Below are 27,824 nucleotides of genomic sequence, written 5' to 3' on the forward strand. Positions count from 1 at the left end.
AAGCGGGTTCCTGCCGAGCCCGCGCCGCTGGGCGCCGCCGGGGCCCCCGCCCCTGAGCAGCGCTGAGCACCGGCCCGGCCCGCTCCCGTCGGGCGAGGCCTGGCGCGGCCGCGAGACCCTCCCCCAGCGGCGGGGCGGGGCGAGGAGGGGCCGCCGCGGGGGCGGGTGGTCCCGGGCATGCGGGGCGGGCTGGGCCGGCCTGGGGGAGGGCTGGGGAGCCCGAAGGAGGGGCCCGGCCCGCCCTATATAGGGGGCCGAGCGAGCAAGATGCTTACTGCCAGTAGCGGGGCAGCGGGCGTACGGGGCTGGGGAGGCGGGTGGGCAGCGCCGTGTCCGGGCTCCTTCGTCGGCGCGTGTGAGTGAGGTAGGGCGCGGGGCCGCGGCGGCGCCCGGCTCCGAGTGCGAGTGGTGCGGAGAGGGGGAGCCCGGCCCCGGACCGGGGCAGCAGCGGGACCCTCAGCAGCGGGAGCGGAGTCTGTCTCCCTGCCCGTAGCGGAAGGTCCCGGGCAGGGGCGGCCCCAGGTGGGGGAGCTGGGCGCTGAGGAGGAGCCGCCTCCGCCGCGGGGAGGCTCCGCGCTGCCGGCGTCCGTCCCCTCCGGCTCCGCAGACGGCCGTGCCGGGCCGTGCGGGTCCCCCACGTCCCTCGCGCGGTCGAGGTCCGGCAGCATGAACATCCTGCTGGAGCTCTTCGTGGTGACTTTCCGAGTGCTGTGGGCTTTCGTGCTGGCCGCGGCCAAGTGGCTGGTGCGGCCCAAGGAGAAGAGCGTGGCGGGGCAGGTGTGCCTGATCACTGGGGCGGGCAGCGGCCTGGGCCGCCTCTTCGCCCTGGAGTTTGCCCGGCGCCGGGCGCTGCTGGTGCTGTGGGATATCAACACGCAAAGCAACGAGGAGACGGCGGGCATGGTGCGCCACATCTACCGGGAGATGGCCGAGGCGACCGCCGCCGTCCCCAGAGGTAAGCGGTGGCCTGCCGGCGGGGGCTCCCCGGGCTGGCCCGGGCCGGGGGCTGCCCTTCGCCTCTCACTTGCCCAGCCGCCGGCCCTGCCCCGGCGCAGGGAAGAGTTAGCCGAGGTACCTACGGTGAGAGCGGCACCTGGGCTGGAGCCCGCCGGGCGTCGGGACACCAAACGCCCGGTCATTGCCTCTGCCAGCCGGGCCTGCGCTCCGCGGTGGGGGAGCGGTAAGCGGAGACCCTCTTCGTGTAGCTTTGAGCCTGACAGCGGCTTTAAAACCTACAACTTTTTTTTTTTTTAAAACACTTTGGCAGCAATAGTAAATCGACGAGTCTTTGTGTACTGTGGTGACACCAAAGTAAATAGAAGTCTTACCGTAATGGAAATGCATTCGCTGTTTCCACTCAGCTACTTGTTTGAATGTCAAAATACAAGTAAGAAGTTTATTCTTCACCCCCTTCCCTCCGTTCTCTTGTCTGTTTTCCTTAATAGCTGGAGATGGAGAAAAAGATGCGCTGCCCCATTGCAACTTGCAGGTTTACACATACACCTGTGATGTGGGCAAAAGAGAACATGTCTACTCGACAGCTGAGAGGGTCCGCAAGGAGGTTGGCGAGGTGTCTGTCCTGGTTAACAATGCTGGTGTGGTCTCCGGGCACCATCTTCTGGAGTGTCCTGATGAGCTTATTGAGAGAACCATGATGGTCAACTGTCACGCACACTTCTGGGTAACTATAAACTCCTTTCTGCTGCCCTTTTTGTCACTTAATTTTTGGAAATTAACTGCTGTTGCTTAACTCCTGTCTCCTTGTGTTTTGCACTTGCTCCCTTTCATTTGGAAGCTCATCACTTTGTGGGTTTCTTTTTTTTAACTTACTATTCTGTTTAACAGGAATGGTGGGTATTAAAGTTATTAAGAAATAGTTTTAAACTGGCTATATCTTCCTAGAATCCAGAGTTCTAAGTCTTGTACCTTTTTTGTAGCCCTGACTATGAAATCCTTTGCAAGCATAACTTATGAATCTGCTTAAGGTTGTTACTGCTAATGAATGACTTCTCAGCCTTCCTCCCATAGTCTTCTGCCATCGTGTTAGCAGCCTTAAGATGTTGTTTTAATGATGGTTACAATAGCAAACTTGAACATTTCTGGAAAAAATACTTAAAATCCCTGCTGGAAATGTTGTTTGAATTGCCTTGGAGGCAAATTGTTCCTTTTGAAGGCTGGGAGGAAAGGCGAAAGATTTCTCAAGAAATCCAGCCAAGAACAGTTTTTCAGGAATCCTGCGTATTTGTCCTCATAGCTTTCTCTGGGGGCTGCCAATAGAAGTAAGGCAATCTTTAACATGGTTTCTGGGGTGATATTGTCTCCATAACTAGCAGATGCTAATCGAGGAGAACGAGCTATGTGATCTTACTGTTGTTGTCTATCTAAACCTTGTTTTCCTGTGTGGTTTATTTTTAAACCCACGGTAGCGTGGAGTTACATAAATCGGAGTGTTGAAGGAGGGCATGATGCACACTCGGGTTAGCATTAGCTGTCAGACTGAGCCCATTGTTAGTATTAAAACTGTTCTTTGGTCCTTCAAATAAGGTTATGAAATACACTTGCATAACATTCAAAGATTAAGCAATCTGAAATATACTTCAACTTAAGTCTTCTTTGGCTGGTCTTACCTTTTCATAATAAAATTTTGTAAAATGCCTCATCTTCAAAGCTTAGAAGGACCTCCCAAACCTAACTTTTTTAACATGGAAGTGAAATGCTGTTTCATAACCCTAAAGGAGCCCCTTCAAATCTGTGCTGTGAAACACTTAATGGCAGGGCAGACTTTTTCCACTGTATTGTAAAGCTTGCAGAGAGAGTGCTTAAACTTCAGTGCACACAAGATAGTGTGTTTAGAAACTCTTTTAAACACTGAAAGTGTATTTTAAGGCAATTTGAAAAGTTCTGAGAAATTCATATGACTTCTTACAACTAAGAGCTCTGCATCTTCCCCTTCATTAAAGTTAAATTGATGCTTAAGCAGAGAAGTGCAATAGATTTAATGACTGTTATTGATGTGGTTTAAATGTCAAATTGACAAAGTTTCCAAGAACTCTAAATTATGACATCACCATGAATTAAAATATGGGAGGATCCTAAATTCTCCATCTGTTCTTCCTTCAGGCCTATGTCATACACTTATTTATAACATTGTTTCAGAGACCTTTTTAAAGCACCCTCTGTGTGTTCCGAGTCTCTTACAGTAATAGAAAACTAAACTTAGAGTCTAGTATTGCTATGACTGGGTTTCCATAACAGTTTCATTCATCTCTAAACGCTACAGTGCAAAGTGACTTTAAAAATAATAATAAAAAAAATTACTCCAAGAAGGTATAGTTAGATATGAACTGTGGGACTTGATCTTGGCTTAAGCTTCTAAGGAGCAGTAAACACCCTTTATTTAATTGAGGATCTGTTCATATGTACGCTTCCTGCAGATCCTGTGTCCTGCTTTGCTTTTCCTTTTATTTTTTTTGCTGTTGGCAAAGTCTTTTTCCTTGCCTTCCCCTTCTTGATCCCAGAAAAGGTTGGCTTGACCAACAGTGGGTGGACTTCTATTAAAAGCAGTAGTACTTAATTCATAAGATATCATCCGAATCAGCTGATTTGAAGCCAACTTTTTTGATGCAAGTCAATGCTGACTTAAATAGAACAATGTGTCTAGATGCGTGAAGTCTTATACAGCTAGACTTTTCCATGTCAGCTAAACTGGTGGTCCAAAAGCAAAGCTAATACTCTGGAGCATTATGTAGGCTTTTAACTATTCTTGGAGGGTGTTTCATCCAAAAAGCTGTAAATGGATTTTATAAGGACATGGATCTTCCATGTAATACTGCTTCAGTAGTTAAGGGTCTGTACTTTCTGTGTTTTTGTTGGGGCTTTGCTTTTTTTTTTTTAATGTGTGATGGGAAAGTATTCCTCATCCCTTGATCATTAATCAAGTCTTAGTGTGCTTCTACATAAACACCTAAAATGGGGTTCTAATGCTGTCCCCTTTAAACATCTGAAATAAGACTGATTACCTGCTCTCCATGCAGAATGCAGGTGACCTGAGCTTGCTTTATGTTAGCAGCTGCGATCTGAAGGCTGCCCAACTTCTGCAGTAGGCAGTGACATGAAAGTCTCACTGGTTTGCTGTTGTGGCTCCAACTGGGCTGTGTACCATATCACAAACTGGCAGTCAAGAGAGCCTTAGCAGCAAGCCACAGCCTAAACAGATGCTTTCCATTTTGCTGACATTCATGATTTGTATAATCCTTCCTATGAGTGTTCTATATAAACATGTCACCAATGCATCATGTAGCAATTTCCACAGCATAAAATCCACTGCAGTATTAAAAACCTGTTATTTCATGCTGTGATAACGTAAATGCTTCCGATATTGAAAACATGGGGACAAAATCCATTCCTGGTTTGAAACAAGCCAGCCCTGGTTTACTATAATTTGCAGACGCATAAAACTGTAGCAGGAGTGTAACACTACCTTTCCTGCCAGTCTGTTGCAAGAATAATAACTTACTTGGCTGCACTTGTCGATTACTGGAACTGAACTTCTGCAGACTAGGAAATTTTCTTCCTGTGATGTGTCAGGATTGAGATTTGAAAAATGTTAAATAGCAGTATAAGATAAAGCTGTTGCTTAATCAGTTTTCTGCAAATACAGGAATAACAGTTCTTCTTTTTTGTGGTTTTACAATAAAGCTTAAGTGAAGTATCAAAATACTATGCTTCAGATCATGGAACTGTATTTAATAAAACTACTGTACAAACTCTTATTTCATGATAATTTGAGATTCTTATACCTACTCTAACATTTTTCTGGAAGAATAATACTATTGCTGGATAAGTAGGTATTAATATTGTACATCAGCATAGCACCTGGGAAATCCTTCTGGATTTGGTCGTTGAATGGGACTCATGGAGAGGCAGGGGCAAGGCGATGATCAGGGTCTCTGAAGTTCTGGGACATGAAGGTCCTTCTGTACAGCAGATCTTCAGTATTCAGCTCTGAGAGAACAGTGATCTGTATTTCCCTGTCGTGTAGATCTTCCAAAACTTTCAGCTTAAAGCTCTCCTCCTAGAGGCGTTCTCTTCAATTTACCAAAAGGGGGAAGCAAAAGCATTCAGCTCCAGCTGTGTCATTTTTATTAAGAAAAAAATCCACATAGTGAGAGACTAGGGCCCAGAGTTTGAAGACTTGTGTACTGCTGTCTTAACCGGTGTAGTTATGTTCATTCACTTACAAACTACTTGATTTTTGAAGTTATGCAGGTATATTTGTAGGAATTGAACAAAGCTTTTAGGTGGCCTGACATTTATACAGGATGAGATGAATACTGAGTAGAGGGAAATACTACTCAAGTACTTAGGGCGTTTGTAAATAGTCTAAAACTTCTAAAACTTAAATGTACCTTGGAAAGAAAGTTAATAGAGAGTTACTAAATCAAATACCTATTTATGCAGCTTCTGTAGTTGTCAGTCTAATTAGACTGACAGGGCTGCTAAAACCTGGGAAAAGAACAGTGGCTTACAGTTATCTATAATGTATCAATACTTATGTATTGTTATTCTAGTCTTTTCAAGCTCCCTGGTGTTAAATAAAGCTCACTTATGGCTATGGTTTGTTTAGTTTAAATATGGAAGTATTGCACTTAGAGTGCACACTGCATCTTCTACAGAAGAAAAGACAGCTTATGTTATTTGAAAATATACCACGCTGAGTTGTGGGGCCTGTTGGCACAGCAGTTCAATTGTTGTCTTCATCGCTAGAATGCTAGTATCTATGATCAAATATAGACACAATATTGCACTGACAGGCCAGCTAGCTATATTTAACATTTTGGATGAGTAGAATTAGCTGCTTTCATCGATATTTGTTTTGTTTTTTTTAATTTCATGGTAATGTATCCTAAGATGCATAAATTTACTTACAAAGTTTAATCTACAAGTTCTTGACTTTTTTTCTTTGAAAAATGAGTTGGCTCGAGTTCAAGCAAAACATGTGCATGTGATCCCAAAAGTGTCATCAAAACTAACTCTTCCATTGCAAAATGATTCCAACTACATGCCACCAGTAAATTACCCTGGACAGCACATATGTTTTATAAACTGTGGTAGTATGCTGGGTAGTGAATATGAACAAAAAAAGCAGTCATACTCTTAGCTATGGAAACAGTCATATTAGTCGTACTTAAAACTTATAAGTGCTTTGGTATGGTTCTGCAGTTCATATGTTCTTGGGTTCATTTCTCAAGAAAATAGAGGGAATCTATCAATTGAGAAAATACTATCTTCCAGATGCATGCTCTAAGAAACTCCACTTTCCCATTTTATAAAGGAATGTACTTAACACGTTTTAGAAAATAATTGGGGGATATATATTTCTGGAGGTTGAGTGGGCACAAGACTGCTGACTCAGAGCTTTCCTCACAGATTTATTTTATGGTCTACCAGGAGCTTGTCTAGCATTGCATCAAGCACAGTTGTCACCAGCATGCAATCTTTAATTTTGTAACCTGTATCTTGCAATCTGTGTGTATCTGTAATCTAGCCTTGTAGTCGTGTTTTAGTTGTAGTGATCATATTCAAAAAAATCATTGGAAGTTTTTCAGTTTTCTGATCCTTTTCGGGGGGGGCACCAACCCAAGCCATTTTGGTAGGTACCTGGATGTCTAAGCTTTGGTTGTAGGAGTGATCTTATATTGGTTTCAGAGTAGACATAGGTGAGGATAAAAATGACTCTTTAGACAGCATACTCATCTGAAGAGTCAACAAGCATAATTAAGCATGTTGGGATGGGGTGGTAGGTGGGTCTTAGTCTTACGCAAAATTCCCCTTCATATTTGTGTTGTGTAGGAATCATATGAATTAAAGCACCTATAATTGGGATTCCAGAGTGCTGCCCACCGAACTGTAGTTGTTCCACAAATTACTCAACTAGTGCTTGAGGTCTGTTGAGGCTATTCAGTCATGGTTCTCCATTGTCTGCTGTATCTTTGTGATAAATGAGTAGTTACATAGCAAGGAGTCTGAACAAAACAGGTTATAGTACTCGACTTGTTTAATTAGCAACACTTCCGTCAGGGCAGTGGGAAAATCGTATTGAAGATTCTTTGAACCTGTTACACCACCATCCTTCCTACATATACTTTCTGTGCTAGAGCATCTTGCTTGCGTAGTGGAGAATGCTGACCTCTTTTGTTCAAACAGCAGCTGAATTCATGCATTTTTCTTTCCTTCTCTTTAATGATATAATGTATTTGACTTTTCATCCCAGTCACTTAAATCTGAAATGACCATTCAGAATGTTTTCCTTAAACTGCTTCAGTTACACCCAAGCTTTTGCATCAGCTTCTCTCAGGCATACTTTGGAAATTAATTTGCTGTGCCATTTGAAAGGTGCATGGATCTTAAACTCTCAAATGACAGAAAACAGAGATTCTTGGATTGTGACCCGTGGATTGTTTGCTACCTGTAGATCAGTGTCCAAGATGGTAGCATAAGGTGTGATCAGCCAGTTACTTCCATGCACTGAACTATATGAAGCTTGAAGAGTTTAGGTGAAAACAGTATTATGTTTCACAGAAAAGCAATGTGAAAGTTTCATTAAGGAAAGGGCAAGTTGTCCTGAAAAGACCATGCCAAGACTTCTCAAATTATTTGAAATATATTGGAAGTATTAATCAATTATTAGTGGCTTGCAATTCTACAGCCATCTGAAATAAAGCTGGAGTTGCAGTATAGCTTGCAGAGGTAAGGCACTTGGGATAATCTCACTCTTCAGTCTCCTGTGACTTTTTCTGAGGGTTGGAGACTTTTCAGCAAACTGTATGAATGCTTTCAGGATTGCTAATCTGCTCTGAAGAAATGGTCCTGGATGAGCAATCAGTGTGATGATTAAATTCCTCCTGCTTATGGAATGAGGTAGGTCAGCTGAATAAGCAAAAACTTCTGCACTGACTTTGGTCTAATATTATGTTGTTACTTGTGAAGGATTTGGGGAGACAGGAAAACCTTGAGTGGGTTGATAGTCTTTGCCAGCGTGGTGCCTAACATTGCTGGAAGTGGAGCGAGTGGCTCTTCACTGTTTCAGTGAAATACTCGGTCTAAAAGATTATGTCTATGCCTTTCTTGTCCTGTGGAGGTTAGGAGAGCAATGGAGTTTAAAGTTATGGATTCTTCTTCCTACAAGTAACATTCACTTTTACGAAAAGCAGCTAAGTTAATGAGATCTCATTATGTTATTAACTTTCTGTAATAACCAAGCAACTACAGCAGACTTCTAGAAGACAGGCATGTTCATATGCTCAGCTGTCGAGAAAAGCAACCCTGATTGTGATGTGGCTAAGTGTCCTGCTAACCCAGCGTTTGCATCACTGCTTAAGACCTGTCCTAACTGCTCTGTGTGGGTGAGCAATCCTTTTCTGTAGCTCTCGGTATCATCAATTACTCTAACTAGACAGGTTGAGGGAAGATGTATCTTATGTTTTCTGGCACCATCCTAGCCATTTTAGCACTGCACTTTTAAAATCTTTTCTACTTTATCAGATGCAAAGTATTATTCTTTTCCAATGCTTCTCATGCTTTGATTTCACTTTGGGGTTTTTTTTGAGGGGGGAGGGAAGGTTTTTGTTATGTATCTCGTGTACTAAACCTTTCCACAGTCCTCTCTATGTAAAAGCCAGAGCATCACTCTATTGATAAACCTTGCTCCCTTGAGGTTTTCTGGCTACTCACACTGATGGTAAAACTGAGTTACTGATTCCTGTCTGTCTTTTGTGAAAAATGGTAGAGGTCTTTCTGCAAATACAAACCGAAGCTGATTTATGTGCAATGCTATATGGTTTTACTGTGGTTTTAGGCTTGTTAGTCTGTGTCACGGTTTAAAACTGGGCTGGCTATTAAACCTGCGGCAGATGCCCTCTGTTATCCCCCCCCCTCCCCCCAGAGGGAAAGGGAAAAGGGAGAGAGACTTCTGGGTTGGAAAATTAAAACAGTTTTAATAAACTATAATAATGAAAAAAAAGTATAATAATAATAATAGAAATAATCAAATATATACAAATATATATACAAAACCAAGATTGAGCTCCCCTGAAGTCAGCCACGTCACCACCGGCACTGCAGGGCAGGCTCCGGGAAGGCCCAGCCTGGGCCTAGCGACGGTCGAGAGCTGGATTCAGGGATGCACGGATCGGGATCGGGGGCAGCAGGAAAACAGACGGAGTCCTCCCTGGACACCGGCCATAGCAGAAAGAGAGCGAGACCCTCGTGATCCCCCCGCTTTATACTGAGAATGACGTGTATGGGATGGAATACCCTCGTTGGTCAATTTTGGGTCACCTGCCCTGTCCGCTCCCCCCTGCAGCTGCGACCCCCCTTCGGCTCTTCACTCGTAAGCAGTGAGGAATTCAGCAGTGACCTTGGTTTCTCTCAAGAACAAGTACAGCAAGAGCCTTTCTGCACAACATCCCTACCGGTGCCTCAGTGATAACTACAAACTTCAAGCGTTATCAGTCCTGGAAGCAGACACTGTCCGCAAAAACATGCAGTTAGTTTCAGAAAGTGCAGTTACTTAGAGGAGACTTAGCTGAAAGTAAAAATCACTGAAAGGAAAATCGGCCTGGTTTAGGCCAAACCAGGACAGTCTGTTAAAAAAAAAAAGAAAGTCTTTCAAAATGCAGTTACAATGTAGGTGAGTAGGCATAGACTTTAAGATTGGTAGAATCTCAGTTTCTGAGGGTTTAGTTTGGAAGAAGATGTGTCACAAGTGGGGGAGAGATTTACATCTGTGCTTACACTTCTGAATGAACACTTTGTTCTTGTAAATAATTATGTTAGTATAATGATTTATATGCCAGTCAACTTAACACTTGACACGAGTGAGTTATCACAACTGGGACAGGAGGGCACGGTAGGCCAAGGAATGCTGGAACAGCTGCGGAGCTGAGGTGGCTCACTTGGTGTGAGCCTTTTGAAATTCAAGTTTGTTTGGTTGTTGAATTCTGCACCTAAATGTGCCCTGGTGCTGGTCACTTCTGCCATCTGTTTGAACTTGTGTGACAGCTTCTTGAGTGCTCACCTTTCAGCGTTGGTTTGGAAAAGCGCTTGAGCATATGCTTAAAAGTAACTTGTCCAAAATTTCTGTTGACTGAGGATGAAACCACAAGGCAGCTTAGTGGTAGCAAGCTGTCACATGGGACCACCTCTTGAATCTGCATCTTACCTTGCACTCGTTTTTGGTATTCATCTGATCCTTGGGTGAGCCAGTTCAGCTCACTAACCTGTCCAGAGGACAGGGAGGAAAGCTGTTAATTTTCTTGGCCAAGTTGATTAGTTTTTCTATTTAGAGACTAGAATCACCTCATCAGCATTTCAGACTTGCATTAGCCGGTTTGTGTGTTGGGGAAAGGGTGAGGAGGAATAGGATAAAACCATGTAGCTGTGAACAGGAACTCTGCGGCTGTCTAATGAAACCTCTTTCTTGGAGAGATTTTCTGAAATAGGATTTACAGGCTCTAAATAGTTAAATAGTCATAAATGGTTTCAAGCTATAGCAAATCCTGCCAGTGGTGTAACAGTCTGAATGTAACAACTCGGCTTCTAAAGAGATTGCAGTATTTTAATTACACACTATTAAAACCCCTTAGATAAAGGTAAGTTGGTTTTCTGAACACATCAAATAATGTTAACAACTCTAGCTTATTTGCGTTGCACTGGATACTGTGATTGCTGTTGTGTACAGTCGAGAGCAATGATCTCTGTACCTACTGCACTGTTTGACTTCTCTGGAAATGAGTTGTACTAACACTGTTTGAATGTGGAAAAAACAGGCCAGAGCCATGTTTCAGCTTGTGGGGAAACAAGCATAGTTTCCACAGGCAGGCAAAAGAAGAAAGTATCTCTCCGTCTTTGAAAACTCACCTCCAAGAAAGTAAGTAGTTTATTGGTGTTTGGTTAAAATGTCTGTGCAAGTAGAATCTTTGAAAATTTTATTAGCCACTGTTTTAGTCACCGTATTGGCTGGAGGTTTTTTTGTCATTTTAGCCTTTGTTGGCTTATGAAGTGAAAGTTTACCTGCTAAGACTGTTTATTTTCTGCAGACCCTTTTTTGGGAGGGTGGGGAGAAGTATGAAACAGGAACACCTTCTGTTTTTTGAAAACCTCTAATCTTCATGCATTTGAAAAATGTTACTTCTCATTGAGGAAGTTACTTCGCAGTAAGTTGGAGCCTTCTAGACTCTTACTGTTGCCTCAGCAAACTTTGAAGCTAAATCTCCATTCAACTATGTCTTCTTTATTTTTCTGTTTCCACTAAGAAAGACTGTTATGTGAAAAGGGAAGCTTTCCTTGTAATCTTGTTCCTTTTGTGAGATACACAGTTATGGCATAATCACTTTCCTTTTTATAAAGTAATTGATTCAAAACAATGACTTAGTGACTGAGTTGGAGAGGATGGGTAAAGTAATTCACCTTTCATCTGCATGCAAGTACTATAGCAATTGCAGTTCTATGGAGGTGCTGGCCTTAAGGTATCTATAAAATGTGAGACTGTCTTTTTCTGTTTAGCCACTTCTTGAAAAGTCTGTTACATAAATCATAAAACATGAATGATGACTTCATATTTTCCATAAGTAGTTCTGACAGTACTGTTCTCTAGTAATTTTTTGGAAACATGCAGACTAAAATACCAAGTTCTACTAAATATTCCAGAGGATGACTAAGCTTTATGGTAAGCTGCAGAAAAATGTGTATTTGAAAGTTGGATCGTGTTCTTGTTCACTGAGCAGAATATTTTGAGCTCTTATCTAATAGTTGTTGTAAAATGAATTTTTTATGGGGATTTTTCACTGACTCATAGGGGCATGTTTTCATTTTTGTCAAGATTATCAAATAGCTGGCAATAAATAACTGCTCTCCAAATGGTTGGACATTTGCTACAGACTTGTGCTAATGAAGGTGAGGGACTAATGTGTTACACTAATGTCAACACAGCTCTGAAACACTACAAATCCTTTGACATGGCCATTTGTCAGTATATAAACAAAGTAGAATTTCTAGTCACTTGACTTCAACAGAGCTTAAATCAGCTTTTGTGGAAAGGAGTAGCCACGTGTTAACTTCTTAGATCACTTGACCAGCAAACACTAAAGTAATTTCAAATTTGAAATTTGAATAAATGCAAGTTAGGTCATCTTTACTGACAGATCTGCCTGCAGAAGGACATGAGGTTGTCGGGGATTGTAACTTAAGTTCCTGATTTTACAAGAGTGTAACTGGACTGTCACAGCCACGTTGAAGCTCTGTGTTAATCTTGGGAAAACTCAAATGCTGACATGGTAGATCCGAGCAGAAGGATTCACTTTCTTTAAACTGCATGTTACTTGGCTCCTGCCAACCATGTAATACCTGCTTTAGTTGAATAGTAATTGTGGTTTGGTAGCTGTGATAGTCTGAGAGTATAATTAGATTAATATTTGTGAAGAATAAATATCAACTTGTCTAATAAGATGCATTTGGGCGGGAGGGAAGAGGTCAGCTTTGAGCATGAGTACTTCAAAAGCTTCAGTTCTCATGCTTGGTTATGCCTTATATTTGTGCTGCCTGGAGAAGTCTGCACATATACATTTGTTCCCAAGTTCGACTTCAGTCTAGTCTTGTATCTTCCTTGTTTTGCAGTGCAAGGAAGGCTGAACACGTAGCTGTGCCTCTAACAGCCCTCTTACCATGCCATCTTACCTACTACTAATCCTTCTCAGCTTTTAGTTTAGTTTGGCATTTGAAATCCACAACAAACATCACGGGCAACTTATGTTCTGCAGTTTTACACTGCTTAAGCAGAGATACTGTCTTTCTCCCTGTTCATTGCTAGCTGTCAAGAATCCAATATGATTGCCTGGCCCAAGCTTTAAAAGCCATTAAAATTCAAAGCAGGCAGAATTGTCTGTGAGAGTTCAGAGTACCCTTAAGAAGGCACGGGAGTGTAGTTACTGGAGGGCATCTAATAGCTGGGGGTTTTTGAAAACAGTGTGGTATGTGTATGTTCTGGACTTGGCTGAAAATATGTTAATTCCACAAGAAATTCATCTAGGTGCTCTGCACTGCTTCATTGGACCCTCTCTTCAGCTGAGAGAACTTGAGACCAAAAAGAAGGAGAAATGGAAGTAGAACAGGCACTGTTTCAGACAGAGCAGGATAATTTATTACAGACAAGAGCTTCTGTAAGAGAGATACAAGAGTGGTGTGGCAGAGGAATCGGCATCCTTTCCAGTTAAGATTCTGTGTTGATAAACTTGCAGTTAATGTAGGGACAAAGAGTGCAAGGTCTCTGCTGGCTTATGAACTTCTTCCTCTGTGAGAGAAAGAGGAATTTTAAGCAGGGAGTTGGTATACTTGTCACAGAATGGTTGAGGTGGGACCTCTGGAGGTCATCGTCTCCAACGCCACTGCTCAAGCAGGGCCACCTACAGCTAGTGGCACAGGATCATGTCCAAATGGCTTTTGAATATCTCCAAGGATGGAGATTTCCACAGCCTATCTGGGCAACCTGTGAGAATATGCTTCATTTTTTTACAGCCATATGAAATCAAAGATTTGCAAAAACTGAAAGGAAGCAGTATGAATATACAATTAGTGATTTAAACAATTATATATACTGCTGCATATATATGAAGCAGTTATACATCAACAGAGCAGTATCTGCAAGTAAGATGAAAGGAAACAAGTTGGTGTGCATGTATGGTAGGATATATACAAGCATGTCCATTAATGGCAGCTAGATGCTTCCACAGGAATGTTTGGTGGCATACAGTCCTTAGAAAGATCAGACACTTTACAGGACAGGCCTGATATCTGAGGGTGGCAATAATTTAAAAAGCATGTAAATCTGAAATCTGTTTCCTCTTAGGAAGAAAGAATATAAATGTTCTCAGGAGCAGAAAGTTGGAGACTGCATACCAATAACATAAAGGCTCTAACTTCCACTTGCTGGTATAGAAATAGCAAGAGTAGTTCAGCTTGAATACCTGAACTTCTTCATGCCCAGAAAGCATATAAAGTAGTGGCCTCTCCAAACAGAAGTGAAATGTTCTTAAGGAGAAATCAGGGGCAGCTTTGGCTTTTATATGCACCTAAACCCCTGCCCTAGGTAAAGGTGCACTCAAAATCTAGAGTGATGCAATGGTGGGGGATGCAGAAAAGCTTTATGTAAGAGAGCTGGGAGTTTGATTAGCAGCAGACCACTGTAAACCTTAGGTAATGATGTATTTTCCACCTTGACTCTCAAGAAAGTTTCTGAAGCAGGAATTGTATTATTTAGGTAGCGTTCTTAAGTACTTAACCTACACTTCAGAAGAGAGGGAGAACAAAGCTGTTTTCTGCTCTAGTCGTAGTTACCCAATTTGGGGTAAGATCACAGGAAATGAAGCCCTTAAAAGAAAGGGGAGTGGGAGACAATGTAGTCACATGATAAGGCAACAGTAACAAAAGTTTCTGTTGCAATGTCCTTCCGTAAGCACTTTTCATATCTGACTCTCTGTAGACACAACTCTTTTTCAACTAAGCCTTGTTAACAAACTATACAAAGGCAATTTAGCCAGGCAATGTTCAGTCGCCCTAGGCATGGCATAATTAGTTCTAGTAGTAAAGAGGGGAAATCAATGATTAATGTTTGGGAGATAACTAGCGGTATTAGTTTCCTGTGATTTTTTTTTTCTTTTTTTTTGGACTAGCATTACTTATCTTATCTTTATTGTCTACCCATTGTAAGCAGCTTTGTGGCACTAAGTTCTGATTAAGGAAACTACTTAATTCAGTTTCAGTTTTCTTCTGATATGCTCAACATGAGTTGACTTCATGTAAGAGGACCCACTACAATAACTGATCCATTCACAGGAAACGGTGATAACTATTGGCTTTGAAAATTACAGAAATTTTGTAACTGGACCCTAAATACTCCAAAGGCTAAACAAGGTAGTAATGTAAATAGGGACTGTAGCATACTTATTCTTTAGCAAATGGCAGGACAGACATTTGTTATTACTAACAAACCCACTTACAAACTTCAGTAAATAAGATTTAACCTAGTTTTGTACAACTTTAGTGCTTCTCAGCTGATTAAATATGTCTGTTGAGAAGCATGGGATTTTATGTGTATGGATTGGTCATGAGGGTGGAGGAAACAGGAATGTTAATTACCAACATGAATTAATAATGAATTAAAACCCAAGTGATTCAAGTAATAGCTTATGTTTTTACTAAGCTAAGACTTCACATACTTCAAAGCACTATTTCATGTGGAGCTGGAGAGAGGAAAAAAGTTGCTTATTTCTCTGTAAATCAAATACAGTTTTAAATTAACCTATGTTGCTTTTCATTATGACTTAATTCTTCACAGTATTTACTTTATTTTGTTACCTTCACCTCTTAACCTGGGTAGATCTTATCTATAGTTTCACTCTGTCTGCAAATGTCGGATATCCAAAGCATTGGGGTGTGTGTGTGGCCTTGCTTTCTTGTTACTCATCATCATTATAGACTCCTCTTTAAGTCTACCTTGTTCTTTCATGAGCTTCTGGTTGCAAGGCAACTGTAACATTATTACTGTGTATGTATGTTAAGCATTAACTGCTGTTGCAGTTCAATATTAAAGGAATCCCCATGGCCCCAAAACAGTGGGTTTTTATGTGAAGGACAAATAAAGCTTTAGTGAGAAATTGAAGGTTGTGTTTCCTGCCAGGAGCTAAATAACTAAGGGACTCCCTTCGAAATGAAATATTGCAAGGTCTAGCTTTCTTGTTTTGAACGCAGGACCTGCTCAAGGCACACTTGAGGGCAATCCTTGAATAGTTTCCTTTCATTCTTTTAATACAGCTGTCTATGGAAGCTTGGCTTGAGGATGTCATGTGTATCTCCTGATCCTTTTTGCTCCTAAAGGATCTGGGTAGACCCATCAACAATCCAGAGAGATCTGTGACTTTCTTTTTTAATGCATTATTTTAGGAAGATTGGGTAATTCTGGCATATTTTTCATTATCGTTTCTTGAGAATAGAAACTGAAGATCAAAAATAGCACTCATTTCCACAGCTATTCAAATATTTACTTAGACAGTGGCTAATTATTCAGAAGGGGCCCAGCACTTCTTGAAAACAGTCAGCAGAGACATCTGAGGTCCTTTAAATCACAGCTTTGGTCCCTTATGTTAACAAGGTCAACAGTAGTTGTAGACTTCTGTCTGCCTTCTCTATTCAGCCTGTTACTGGCAGAGCCATGTCCTTTGTGCTGTGTGGTCTCTCTAGTGTTCAACTCAGGACTTCGTGTTTTCATGTAGTCTTAGCATAGGTACTAGTCTCACCTTAACCTAATATTTCAGAGGTGTTTGTATAATGGAATTTAAGAAGGATGTGGAGATATATGGGAAAAATAATTGAAATGATAGTACAAATGACAAGTAATTACTCTCAGTTCTCATTGAAACCAAATAAAAAAGCTAGAAGGAAAACAAATGGTTAAATCCAGGCTTGTAATTGCATGCTTTGATGCGTGAGAAGGCATTTTGGATATTATAGCCTCTAACTTGAACAAATTCTCCTTCGAGAGTTACACAGTTCTGGGTTATACTATCAAGGACTCTTCTAAAACTTTTTGGCAATGGCTTTCACTGTAATCCTGTAAGTGAAGTTTTACCCTGTGTTTATAAAATGTATTTAAAGTGGTTATCTTCTGAAATAAGCTGGGCTGTATGTCTGTAGCTGAAAATAACTTCAGTCTTTTTACTGATAAGTTTGCCGTGGGGATTTTCTGCCTTTTAGGCACCTCTCTTTCCATTTTAACATGCAGTAGTGCATTAGTGCTACACTACCCAGTTTGGACACACCTACTCTAAGGCAAGACTGCCACAGCTTGTCTGTGGAAGAGTTAGAGGTGCTATTTTGTCAGACCTTTGTGCCTTCCTTCTCAGTTACTGGAATGGAAAGAGAAATTGGGGCATGGGGAAATCTCTGGATTTCGTTCCATGGTGGAGTGAGTGGCCACGTGCTGTCCTGCATGAGAAGTAGGAGAACATGCAGTGTGTCCTGCTGTGGTCTGTGAAGAAGAATGGGAAGAAAAGAAGGCTGAATGCCCATGCTGAGGGGGAGAGAGGATATAACGTGTATTTTAGACAAAAACTTGGAACAGCATCTTCTTGTCACTGGCTCCGTTGCTTCTTGATAGGAGTTATAGGATTAGCTAAAACACATGGCAGCAGTCTTTTACAATCTCTGGTACTCCAGTTCCCAGAGTCATCTGGATGAGTCCTTGACTAATCATACCAATTTTGCTTCTTGGATATGGCTGGATAATGTTTAACATGAAGATGAAACAATACATTTACCCAAATATTGTACTCGTTTGCACTGTTACACAGCTGTCCTCGCAGTCAGGAGTAGCTGTGGCTTAGGAGGAAATGTCTTATCTGTTATACCAGTACAGCACTGTTATGGATAACTATAGCAATGTAAAAACTCACCTGTTTTGATCAGCCTCAGAAAAATCGCCATGCTCTGTCCTCCTTACCGGAAGGGGCTGTATGGAAAATAAGCTATTCCTTTGGCATAAAGGCATTTCTGCCTTACAGTAAAGCAGCTTGTTTATGCCATGAAAATAGTTTAAAAGGGCTGTTGAACATTGACGGAAGGCAGAAAGTATGAAAAAAAAAAAAGAAGTACTCTATTTAAAAATAGAAACTTAAAGGACCTTACGTGTTGGCACCTGCTTTATTTCTTTCTTTGATATAAAGTCAGCTCTCTAAATAGGAGGTAGCATGTACTTTTCCACTTTGGTGTGCTTTCTGCATTCAGTATCCATTGTCTTGAGCTGCATACAGCTAACATTGTTTTCTGTGGATGCTTGCTTTCTACTTTAAGAATAATTAATCCAAAATTTAATTTAAAAAATCACTTTCCCAAACACAGTATTTCTTCATATTCTCATTTGCTGTATTTAGACTAATTTGTCTTGACATTGCAGCTGTGCTGTTCTTTGTGTTGCACAATCTTTTGAGTTTTGTTTCATTAAGAATGGAACTAAAGAATTTGGGGAAGGGGAGGGAAGAAGTGCTAGACTGTTAGAAGTTAATTTGCCGTAAACCAAAATGTTGAGAACAGATTACGAAAGTTATGAAGTGACATGTAAATGCTTGTTCAGTTTCACACTTGTGAGAAATAAGTCATTAAAGCTGTGTGCACATTAAAGAGATGTTTGGTTACAGCTACTGGGAATAGTTTGTTCTTACTGGTATATTAAGGAGCATAGAGGAAAATGCTTAGAAGATTAGGAATTGATCTCTAGGCTCCAAAAAACTGAGTCTGAAAAACTAGCTCTACTCCCTGTTTCAAACAGCTTCATATGTTCTATCTATCCTACCTAGTTGGGAGTTTTCATTTTTTCTAAAAAAAAAAAAAAAAAAAAGAAGAAAAAAGAAAAAGCAATTCTGAGTGAAGAGGTTGCTTAACGTAAATTTCTTGATGTTGAACACTGCATTAACTTCCCTGGTTCCTCACCCTGATGCATCACAACACCATTCTTTTCATCCACTATATTATACTTACTGATTTCTCCTCAGTGTTGAAAAGTGTGTTATGTTTGTCATTGATAAAAGACCCAGCTTTGACTTTAAGTACTTAAATGTTTTAGTTAAATGTCTTCCTCTGCAGCTGTGGGAGGTAAAACTGAAACCCAAAGGATCAAACCAGAAGGCAGATAGTTTGATTAAATCACTTGAGTTGATTTGAATTATTTTGGGGGCCTGGTTCATGACCTCTAAGGCCATGGACAATACCACATTTCTTGCTTGGTATCTTCTAATACTTTTTTTTTTTTTAATGGAGGATTAGCATGTCCATGCCTCACCTCAGAAGACTGATGTGGGCTGTGCTACCTGTTCAGACAAATTCCAGATGGGAAGGCCACCCAGGAGGCATCTTGCCCCTGAATCAGTCGAACCCTTAACTAGTTTCTCAGCAGCACAACAAGCACACAGAAGACTTCAGGTCTGGTAGGCAGATGTAGCTGAAGTCAAAAGAAACTGGAAACAAGAAACTAGGTTGATCTGGTTTATGTAACAGGCAGAAAAACTGGGGACCAGAGTATGGAGGAAGCTGCTTTGATGAAGGAAGTTGGCTGTGCCAGAAGCTCAGTAAGAACACTGATTTATTTGGGGATTGCTTATACCACGAAAGAGAATAACTTCACTTTGGGATTGTTTTTCCCAGCAAGAGGAGGTTGGGAGGAGCAGTGGGCAAGCCTTTACTATGAGGCTGGAAATGCATCCCCCCATAGGGTGTGTCTGTGTCTGACAGTGCTTGTTTTCAAGTACTAACTCCCAGCTGTAGCAGATGGCTGGAGGATGGCAGCAACCAAGATGACTTTCTCTGTCATCCATTTAGCTGAGATGCTGATAGTTGACTGCTAAGTTTTGTACATATGATAGTTGTGCTATCTTTGTAGGCTGCCTCAGCTTCAGGTTTTAAATGGATTTGTGGGATAATGTCCCATGACAAAGTACAGGGGCCTGCTATGAACAGGCTGTTTCAGAACACTGAGATCTCACACAAAGACTTGCATGAGTTGCTAATTGTCTTCAGAGCAGAGTAGCTATGCTTTTTCCTGTGTGGCTGTAAAGGGCCTTCTGAGATGACTTATGTGAAGTGACTCTATTTCTGGTGCTGGGAGTTGTTCGATCTGCACTTGAATTGCTGAAGATATCACCCAAAAGTGTCTTCAATGGGGTTTATTCGTCATGTACCAATTTCCTCTTATTTGAAAATGGGTTACTTTAACCACAAGCTCTGAAAACTCGGTCTTTGTAATCTTTGTGCTTTGAAGGAGTGTAGCATGGTTGAATGGACTTTCTCAAGTTTACTGCTTTGCAGTTGCTCTGGTTATTTCCCATGCCTATATACATGCCTGTGAAAATTCTCCTCTTCTTCAGCCTTAGATAAACATAGACATTTGTGGACACCTAATTATAGTTCTTCATATTCAAAACAAACAAAAATAACCCCAAAACCCTAGTGTCATCATAAAGATAGTAGAAAAGCCAGTCCAACAAAGCTTGATACACTTGCCTGTTATTTATCTCTTGGAAGAAAACAGTGATTCATGCCTTGAAAGTGGTAGGAAAAAAAAAAAAATCTATTACTACTTTTTTCCCTTCTTTCTCTCCCCCAAGGCAAACTCCAAGGCGAGTGCCCCTTCATTTCTGTAGCTGCTGTGGTTTTCAGCCAGAGCTTCAGTCTGCATTATCAAGCTTTCTGGCAATGCGAGGTGGCAGTCAGTCATTCCGATGTGATGTGGACAGATAACTGAGACCTAAGTGGAAACTGCTGATGGAGCTGACTAATGCTCCGGAGGGGAGTAAATTGTTAGCAGGACTGATTTGGGAGGATGGATTTCTTACAGCGATGGTGTGGAAGATCAGGGCTAGTGTACACACTGTTGGTGTTGGGGTGTGTAAGGCAGGCTGCAGATAAATAACACACTATAAAACTTCAGTGTTGTCCAAGCGAAGCCTCTTACCTTTTCAGTCGGTGCTGCCCTGTGATGACTGGGCTTTGTTGCCATGCAACATGGGAAGAGAGGCTGAAACTTTGTGTGCCTGGCACAGATTAGTTTAACAGTGAACTAAGTTCTTGTCCTAGGCTCTATATAAGAGGTTTAGAAATCCCTGCCATGAGGAAAGAAACAAATGCAAGGCAGCTTGCTCTCAGATTAATTAGCTTCATTATGCAGTTATGACAGAATCTAGGAGTTGTATGAATCAACAGTAGAAAAGGCAAGGAGTCAGGAGGTCTGTTAATCTTCTATCATCTGCCAGCTGTCCAGTGAAAACACTCTTTTGTGTGGTGTTAGGAGGTCTGGATTAGTCATTTAACACCTGCAGGCAAAAATGTTGTACAAGAACATGTGAAAATCATTAGAGCAAAACTGTCCTGACGTCTGTGATTGGAAAATGCAGACAGCATAAGAATGGAATTAGATGGATTCATCTGTAGCTTGCACATCTTTTTAAGAATGCAGCTGACACGACTCAGACCAACAATTAAGCAAGTAGCAAATACTTAAGGGGCATTTGCATGCTCTGAGTTTGGATCCAAATTACATGGGAAGACCAGGTTTCTGGGAGGACTAAGCATTCGTGGTACGGAGTGAATTAGAATAGAATAATAGCTCTGTCATGAATAGATTTATATATTAACTAGGCATGTTTGTGATTAAAAAGCATTGCCTGAAGTTCTTTGGCAATTTAAAAGTGATCTCGTATAGTACACTGACAGCCTAGAAGCTGAAGTAAATCATAACTACACATACCATTTTACAACTTCATTGATTTTTTTAGCATATATGGTGCTCTGCTTAATACTGACTTAAAAAAGGAAAATGTTGAGTCAGCTTCAGAAAACAGATATGACAAATATAAGTATTCTAGGAGAGGTGATCTTCTAGCAACTGCCTTCAATTTATTGCTTAAAACTTAATTTTTGAAAGGTGTTAACTCTGACTTGGATTTTTAAACAAACAAACTTTGTTTCAATCAGAGCATAAAAATTAGAGGTTAAAATCAAAGTTTCGTCTGGAGACTTGCTTTTGTTTTATTTATTTTGTTTTATTTTGAAACTCTTAAAATAAGGAATTGATAATAGAAATGTGTATCTTTTTAGTTAGAGCAATGCTTATGAATACTAATAAAGATGGAAAGTGATTTAGACTAGTAGATGCTTACTGTAGTTTATATGTAAAAAGTAACATCAGCACAAGTTCTGCCTCCAGTATTTCTTTTAATGTTAAATGCCCAAGATGATAAATTAGTTGGATAAAACTAACAGTATCTAACTTCCAAAACATGCTGTCAATAATTAGAACTGATAATCGGCACTGGTCTTAACACAGATGTGCTAGATGGCATAATTAAACACTTCGCATTCCTTTTTCTGTCTTTAAAAAAAAAGTGACTTCCATTTTAGGGTCAAATTATCTCTTTCTGATAACTAGGCTCTTGCAGAAAAATAAACATGTCTGAGCTCAATTGATCTTTTAACCTTAGGATTTCTGGAGATATAATCCTTGCTGTCTGAATTCACAAACAAGCTGTAGATTTTCTGTTGGCATTTTTGACAAACTCAGAAGTTCAAAACCTGTACAGTGATCTTACTTGTAATTCTTGATAATAAACTGAGATAGAGGTTTTTAACACTTTGAACACGTGTAGTATGTTCATGGTGTGGTTTTATATTTTGTTTTTTTTTAATTTTTTTTTTTTTTTTTTTTACTTTGTAGACCACTAAAGCATTCCTTCCCAAGATGCTGGAAATGAATCATGGACACATTGTGACAGTTGCAAGTTCCTTGGGATTGTTCAGTACTGCTGGAGTAGAGGTTTGTTAGACTATAATTAACAATAAATTTGGCACTTCTTGCTTAGGATAAGCTTTTTTGTATTATCAGCTAGAGAAAATAAGGTCAAATCTTCAACCATACTTGGAAGCTATGGTGCTGAGTACTATATCAACACACAGCTCCCTGTGAGTGGAATCTGCAGGACTCAGGCAGCCACTGCATTCACCTGCTGTGCAGGGGGACTTCCCACTTAGAGTGAAAGCCTAGGGCAGCTAAGGATATCAGAATGCTAAATGATCTTTGAATTACCTGATAAATTTAGGAACATGAAAAGTGCCCACCTACCTATTCCTGTCAGGGTCTTCAGTGCTAAGCTTGAAGCTGAAGGCAGGGATTTTCAAAAGTAATCTTTTCTCTTTCCTGTTTCTGTGAGGAAATGGCTGCCAGCCTTCCTTCCAGAATATACATCTCACCTGCTTTACTAGGCTCCTAGTTATAAGCATTAGGTTGTCTAGTTGCTAGCAGCCATTTGGGAACAGCAGTTTGTGAGACTTGTTTGGTACATAAAGCTAGGTTAGGATTAGAGCCTACTATCTTGCTTTTTGGATCATTAGCACAAACACAAGTGTGAACAAAAAGCATTCAGTTAGCGAAAATGAATTAATGTGTCTAACAGAATAATGGTCATACAACCCCATAAGCACAGGCTTCTTTGCATATAGGTAAGGCTCAGTCCAGGACCTTAAACTTCAGTGTTTCCTAACAGAAATTAATGAAGCTGGTGTAACTTAAGGCTTTTTAGAGTATTTACTGTCTTGAGGAAACTACAAAGAATTTCCTAGACTGTGGGTGTGACCACCAGCAGAGGTGGACACATCCAATGGAAAACTCTAATGCTACTGCTGTCTATACAATTATTTTTTTTAAAGTTGCTGCACTTAGTATTTTTATGAGATACACAAGCTATGTCCTCTTCTGAAAATTAATAATACACTCAAATCTCCATTATATCTTCTGTTGAAACTAACCTTAAAAATAAAGCATTTAAGATTTTTATATCTATGCCCTGCCAACTCTCCAAGCTTTTCCAAGTCTGACCCAAGGTAGTATTAGATATTTCAGTCCTTTCTTGTAACATTTAATATTAAGCAAACTGGTAATCACGGTAACTTGCCATGTGAGCCTGCCTGACTCAAAGACTTGAATCCAAGGTAATATCCTCCTACATTCAGCTTTTCTGCTTTTATGATTCTGTGCTAATTGCCTTAAAAGTAAAGTGATAAATGAGTGGATGTGATGCTTTATCCAGTGGGTGTGTTTTGTTGTGGCTTTGAAAATCTGTGCAGAATCACCTCCGATATTCTTTGGCTTTGAACACGATTCATATCTGTCTTTTTTAAGTTGCCTTTTTTTTGTTTTGTTCGTTGCCAACCCAGGATTATTGCGCCAGCAAATTTGGAGCTGTAGGTTTCCATGAGTCTTTGAGCCATGAATTGAAGGCTGCTGAAAAGGACGGAATCAAAACAACTTTAGTCTGCCCTTATCTTGTAGATACAGGAATGTTCAGAGGGTGTAGGATCAGGTAAGTAAAATTCTCCTTCTACCCTATGTTTGTAGTGTCATAAAAGTATTTGAAGGTAAATAAACTGTTACCATAAAAATAGTATAAGTGTTATTTCTGCTTTACTATATTAGTGTTAGACAAAAAAGAGACTTCCTGAATTCATTGAGTATCTTCTGTCCTTTTGTACTTAGGCAACACATATTTTGAGCTTAGTACTGTACTTAGTCTTTGTAACTGAACAGTGAATATAAAAAAATTGAAGTCTTTGTCCTTGCTGAGGCATTCCAAAGAAAGTGAATTAATGAACTCTTCACGGAGATCTGCAGTCCTTTATCTTATTAATCTGTCTTAATCAAATATTTCAGAAAAGAAATTGAGCCTTTCCTTCCACCCTTGAAACCAGAATACTGTGTGAAACAGGCTATGAGAGCTATCCTTACAGACCAGCCAATGATTTGCACACCTCGCCTCATGTATATGGTCACCTTCATGAAAAGGTAAGAGCTGAAATGCCAGTTCATTGGCAATACAATCTACAGAATACTGGTAAAATACATGAGCATGTTCACTATAAACACACTCCCACCCACACAGGCCATGGGTGCTGTTTTGTTAGAATTCATAAGTCTCTCTGTTGGCTTGCATGAGTATAGGTTGCCTGCTTGGGAAGCTCCATAAAACTGAGATTCCATGTATCCTTGTTTTACTCTTCTGGTATCTTCTATCCTCCTTAGATTCCTATTTTCTTTTCAACAGACTTTTATTTCCATTGTTTGGGTTCCTCCTTAGGAATGGGGCACGAGGTGGCTTCCAGGAAAGGAACCTCTAGCTATTTGTCTCTAGAACCAGTGTGTAGGAGGCCTTGCCTGCAGATTCTCTAGGATTTGCACAGATATGGTAGATAAACTGAAAAAATCTGCACATTCAGAACCAATTTTCAGAGTCTAAATTTGGAGGAAGGGCTATTTAAGGGAATTACCCACTTTGTCCTGTCTAACACACTACAGTTTTTGGATGGGAACTCTGTTTAATCTGTAACCGGGCTGACATTTCAATGATGCAGGATAATACAGGAGTTGGCTCAGTTCCACTGATCCAACATCACTTGCATTCTAGTTTATAAACAACAGCTTCATAGCTGTCTCTTTTTTTTTTTTTTAACCTGTATTGTGCAGGAGGAACCTTTAAAATATAGTGTTGTCTTATTTTCCTTCTGCGAGGGATGGTTGAAACTGAGAACCTTGATGATTTTTATTCCACTTGCAAGGCATTGGTTCTCCTCTGCCTCGAGTCTCTCATGGTGGACAGGCTCACCAAAGACTAGAGGAGCCTTCACCGGTCACCTCTTTCCTGGTAGAGAGTATGTATGTGTCTTTTCTGCCAACAAATCAAGGCCATTGTCAGTGTCTTTAAGAACTACCTTCTTCAATCAGAAGCTCAGAGGGTGCTTCAGTGCTTTCTGCACAAGCAGTGCCTTATACAGCAACAGTCACATCAAAGGCCCTTTGGGTTGTCTTGAGTTCAACACTTTAGCTTCCAACAGGGAGATCAAAGCTGCTGCATAATCCATGCCCCAGGCAAGCAGCGTTTAGATCAAAGGCCATCCACTGGCTACTGCACAAGCAGTACTACTGGCAGCAAGGACACCTGTACCAGTGAAATCTACTTCTCGGTGCTTCAGTGGGCATTACTTCTCATGGCTAGATTCTGTGCATTGCTTTCCACTGAATGAATGTCTGCCACTATTTCCAGGGGCTGAGGAAATCCCATCTTAGCCCTTCACTAGAGCCCCTGAGTACTCTACTTGAAATAAAAGTAATATTTTGTGGATGTGGGAAGGAGGGGAGGGTCTGTAGCCAGGTATCCATCACATAGTCACCTCTTGGAATTTTGTCTGGAGGGGGAAAAAGGAATTGCTCTGTTTACTTTGGACCTCTCTTTTCGAGGATGGATGATTGAGTTTAGGATATAAGTCAAGGTTGTTAGACATCTGGTGATCAAAGAATGGCGTTAACTAACACTAATCCCACATTAAAGAGTATCTTAAATGTCTGATGACCTCTGCTGATGTGGCTTTGAGCAGATGCTTTGCTTTTAGTAGGCCTTCTGTGATGCCCTTGCCCCCTTCCCTTTAAAACAAGCTATCACACTGCTTTTAAAGAAGCAGCAGGAAATCTGGTCTAAGCTGGAGGCATGTGAATAAGTAGTTTCTTCCTCCTTTCTGCTTGCCTCTGTGGTTGGGACTCTAGAATTTCAATTTTCTCTGTAAATATCCCTGTGAAATAAAAATCCTTTAAATCTGTTAGGAAGCCTCTCCAATAGCTATTATGTTGCTTTTAAGGAGACCAAGTACGTAGTGTAAGCAGAGTATTCTGTCTTCTAACAGTTTTATAACCTCTTTTTCACAGTATTCTGCCCTTTGAAGCAGTTGTATGCATGTACCGGTTTTTGGGAGCAGACAAGTGTATGTACCCTTTCATCGCTCAAAGGAAACAGGCTACAAACAACAATGAAGCAAAAAATGGAATTTAACACTGTTTTGGATGGACTAACATTCAGAAGTTAATACAATAACGTTACATGACTGAATTGCGAAGTGCACTTGCATCTAACAGATGCAAATGTCAGCATCTTACTGTGGCATTCTCTTGGGTCCTAAACCTGTGTATTGAACTCTAAAAATCAATGTTTTTTTTATATACTGTAAATAAAACTGACTAGAGTACTTGGAAAATGTGATAGGTAAACAAAGTGAATTTACAGTGTAGCTGCCAACATTGTCCTTCAGAATATCACTGTATGTACAGTAAGCTAGTCATACTACTTCTTGTAGGGATGCACTGTGTGATATCTCTTCCTCAGCCTGCCAAGGTTTATAAGAGCTGTCTCCAACTAGAAGATGCAATGTTTCAGCAATTGTTTGTCTTTCCCTATGTTATTTGGGAAGGGGGAGAGAGGGAACTCTTGAGATTTAAGCTACTGCTCATGACCTTTTAGCAAATTCAAGGACAATTTCTGAATGCATCTCTTCACTTGTTCACCCAAGCTCTCTAAAGGACACATGGCCAAATTGTGGTGTAATTCTCTTTTGTTGCAATTGTGTGTGTTCTATTTAAACAAAGATAAAAAGAAATTTGTAAATCTCTGCCGATTCAAAGGCAAGTGAATGTTTCAAATACTCTCAGAGCAAACTTGTACTGGGCATCTGGTTTTCTAGGAATGCAGTCAGTGATTTAAACTGACTTTTTTCAAGTCACTTAATTTGAAATATGCTCTGTACGTTTCTTTTCTTTCTCGTCATTCTTTCTTCCGACAGAGTTCTCCCACCCCTTGACAAAGCTGTTGTATTAAATTTCTGTAACTGGACTTGTGCCTAAAAGACAAAGCAACTCAGCTGAGATACAAACTGTTTATGTAGGTGCTGGTCATATGCCAATTATTAGCAAAGGAAAATAGAATAATGCCTGATGCAACTCTACATGTGGAATATGGAAGGGTGTAAAGATTTTTTTTTTTGAGTTGTACTCACATTGTAGAACAGCAGATGACATTTTTACAGTATTTTTTGTAAAGCGAACAATTTTGTGCCTTGAATAATTTGGTAATCTGTATTAGTGAAGCATCGTAAAAGTGAACTTCTACCTCTATATCTTAATCTATACCATCCACTTGTAAACTACTATTGGACAAATTGTGATTACTTTTTTAGAATGTCTTGTTAAATAGTGACCAATGCCTGTGGTTATTAAAGTGAGCCACCTTTTCCTTAAAACTGTGATTGTAATGCTTCCTTGAAAGACTGAACTAATGCAAACTACTTGTGCCTGTTCCATAGCTCTTTAGTATCAACACAGTTCAAATATTTATTGCTCAGTTCCTGTATCCACT

General features: G+C 40.5%; 1 protein-coding gene across 1 annotated transcript; it reads left to right on the top strand.

Moving 5' to 3' along the window:
* Window positions 1–187: 187 nt before the first annotated feature.
* On the top strand, window positions 188–27,690 carry RDH10 (retinol dehydrogenase 10). The gene is made up of 6 exons (XM_068396359.1): window positions 188–955; window positions 1,446–1,681; window positions 22,313–22,411; window positions 23,809–23,954; window positions 24,302–24,433; window positions 26,345–27,690. The coding sequence occupies exons 1-6, from the start codon at window positions 667–669 to the stop codon at window positions 26,466–26,468; spliced, it is 1,026 nt and encodes a 341-aa protein (XP_068252460.1). The 5' UTR covers window positions 188–666; the 3' UTR covers window positions 26,469–27,690.
* Window positions 27,691–27,824: the final 134 nt, after the last annotated feature.

The sequence above is a fragment of the Nyctibius grandis genome, chromosome 3 (genome assembly GCF_013368605.1).
Source record: "Nyctibius grandis isolate bNycGra1 chromosome 3, bNycGra1.pri, whole genome shotgun sequence".
Classification (NCBI taxonomy): Eukaryota; Metazoa; Chordata; class Aves; order Nyctibiiformes; family Nyctibiidae; genus Nyctibius; species Nyctibius grandis.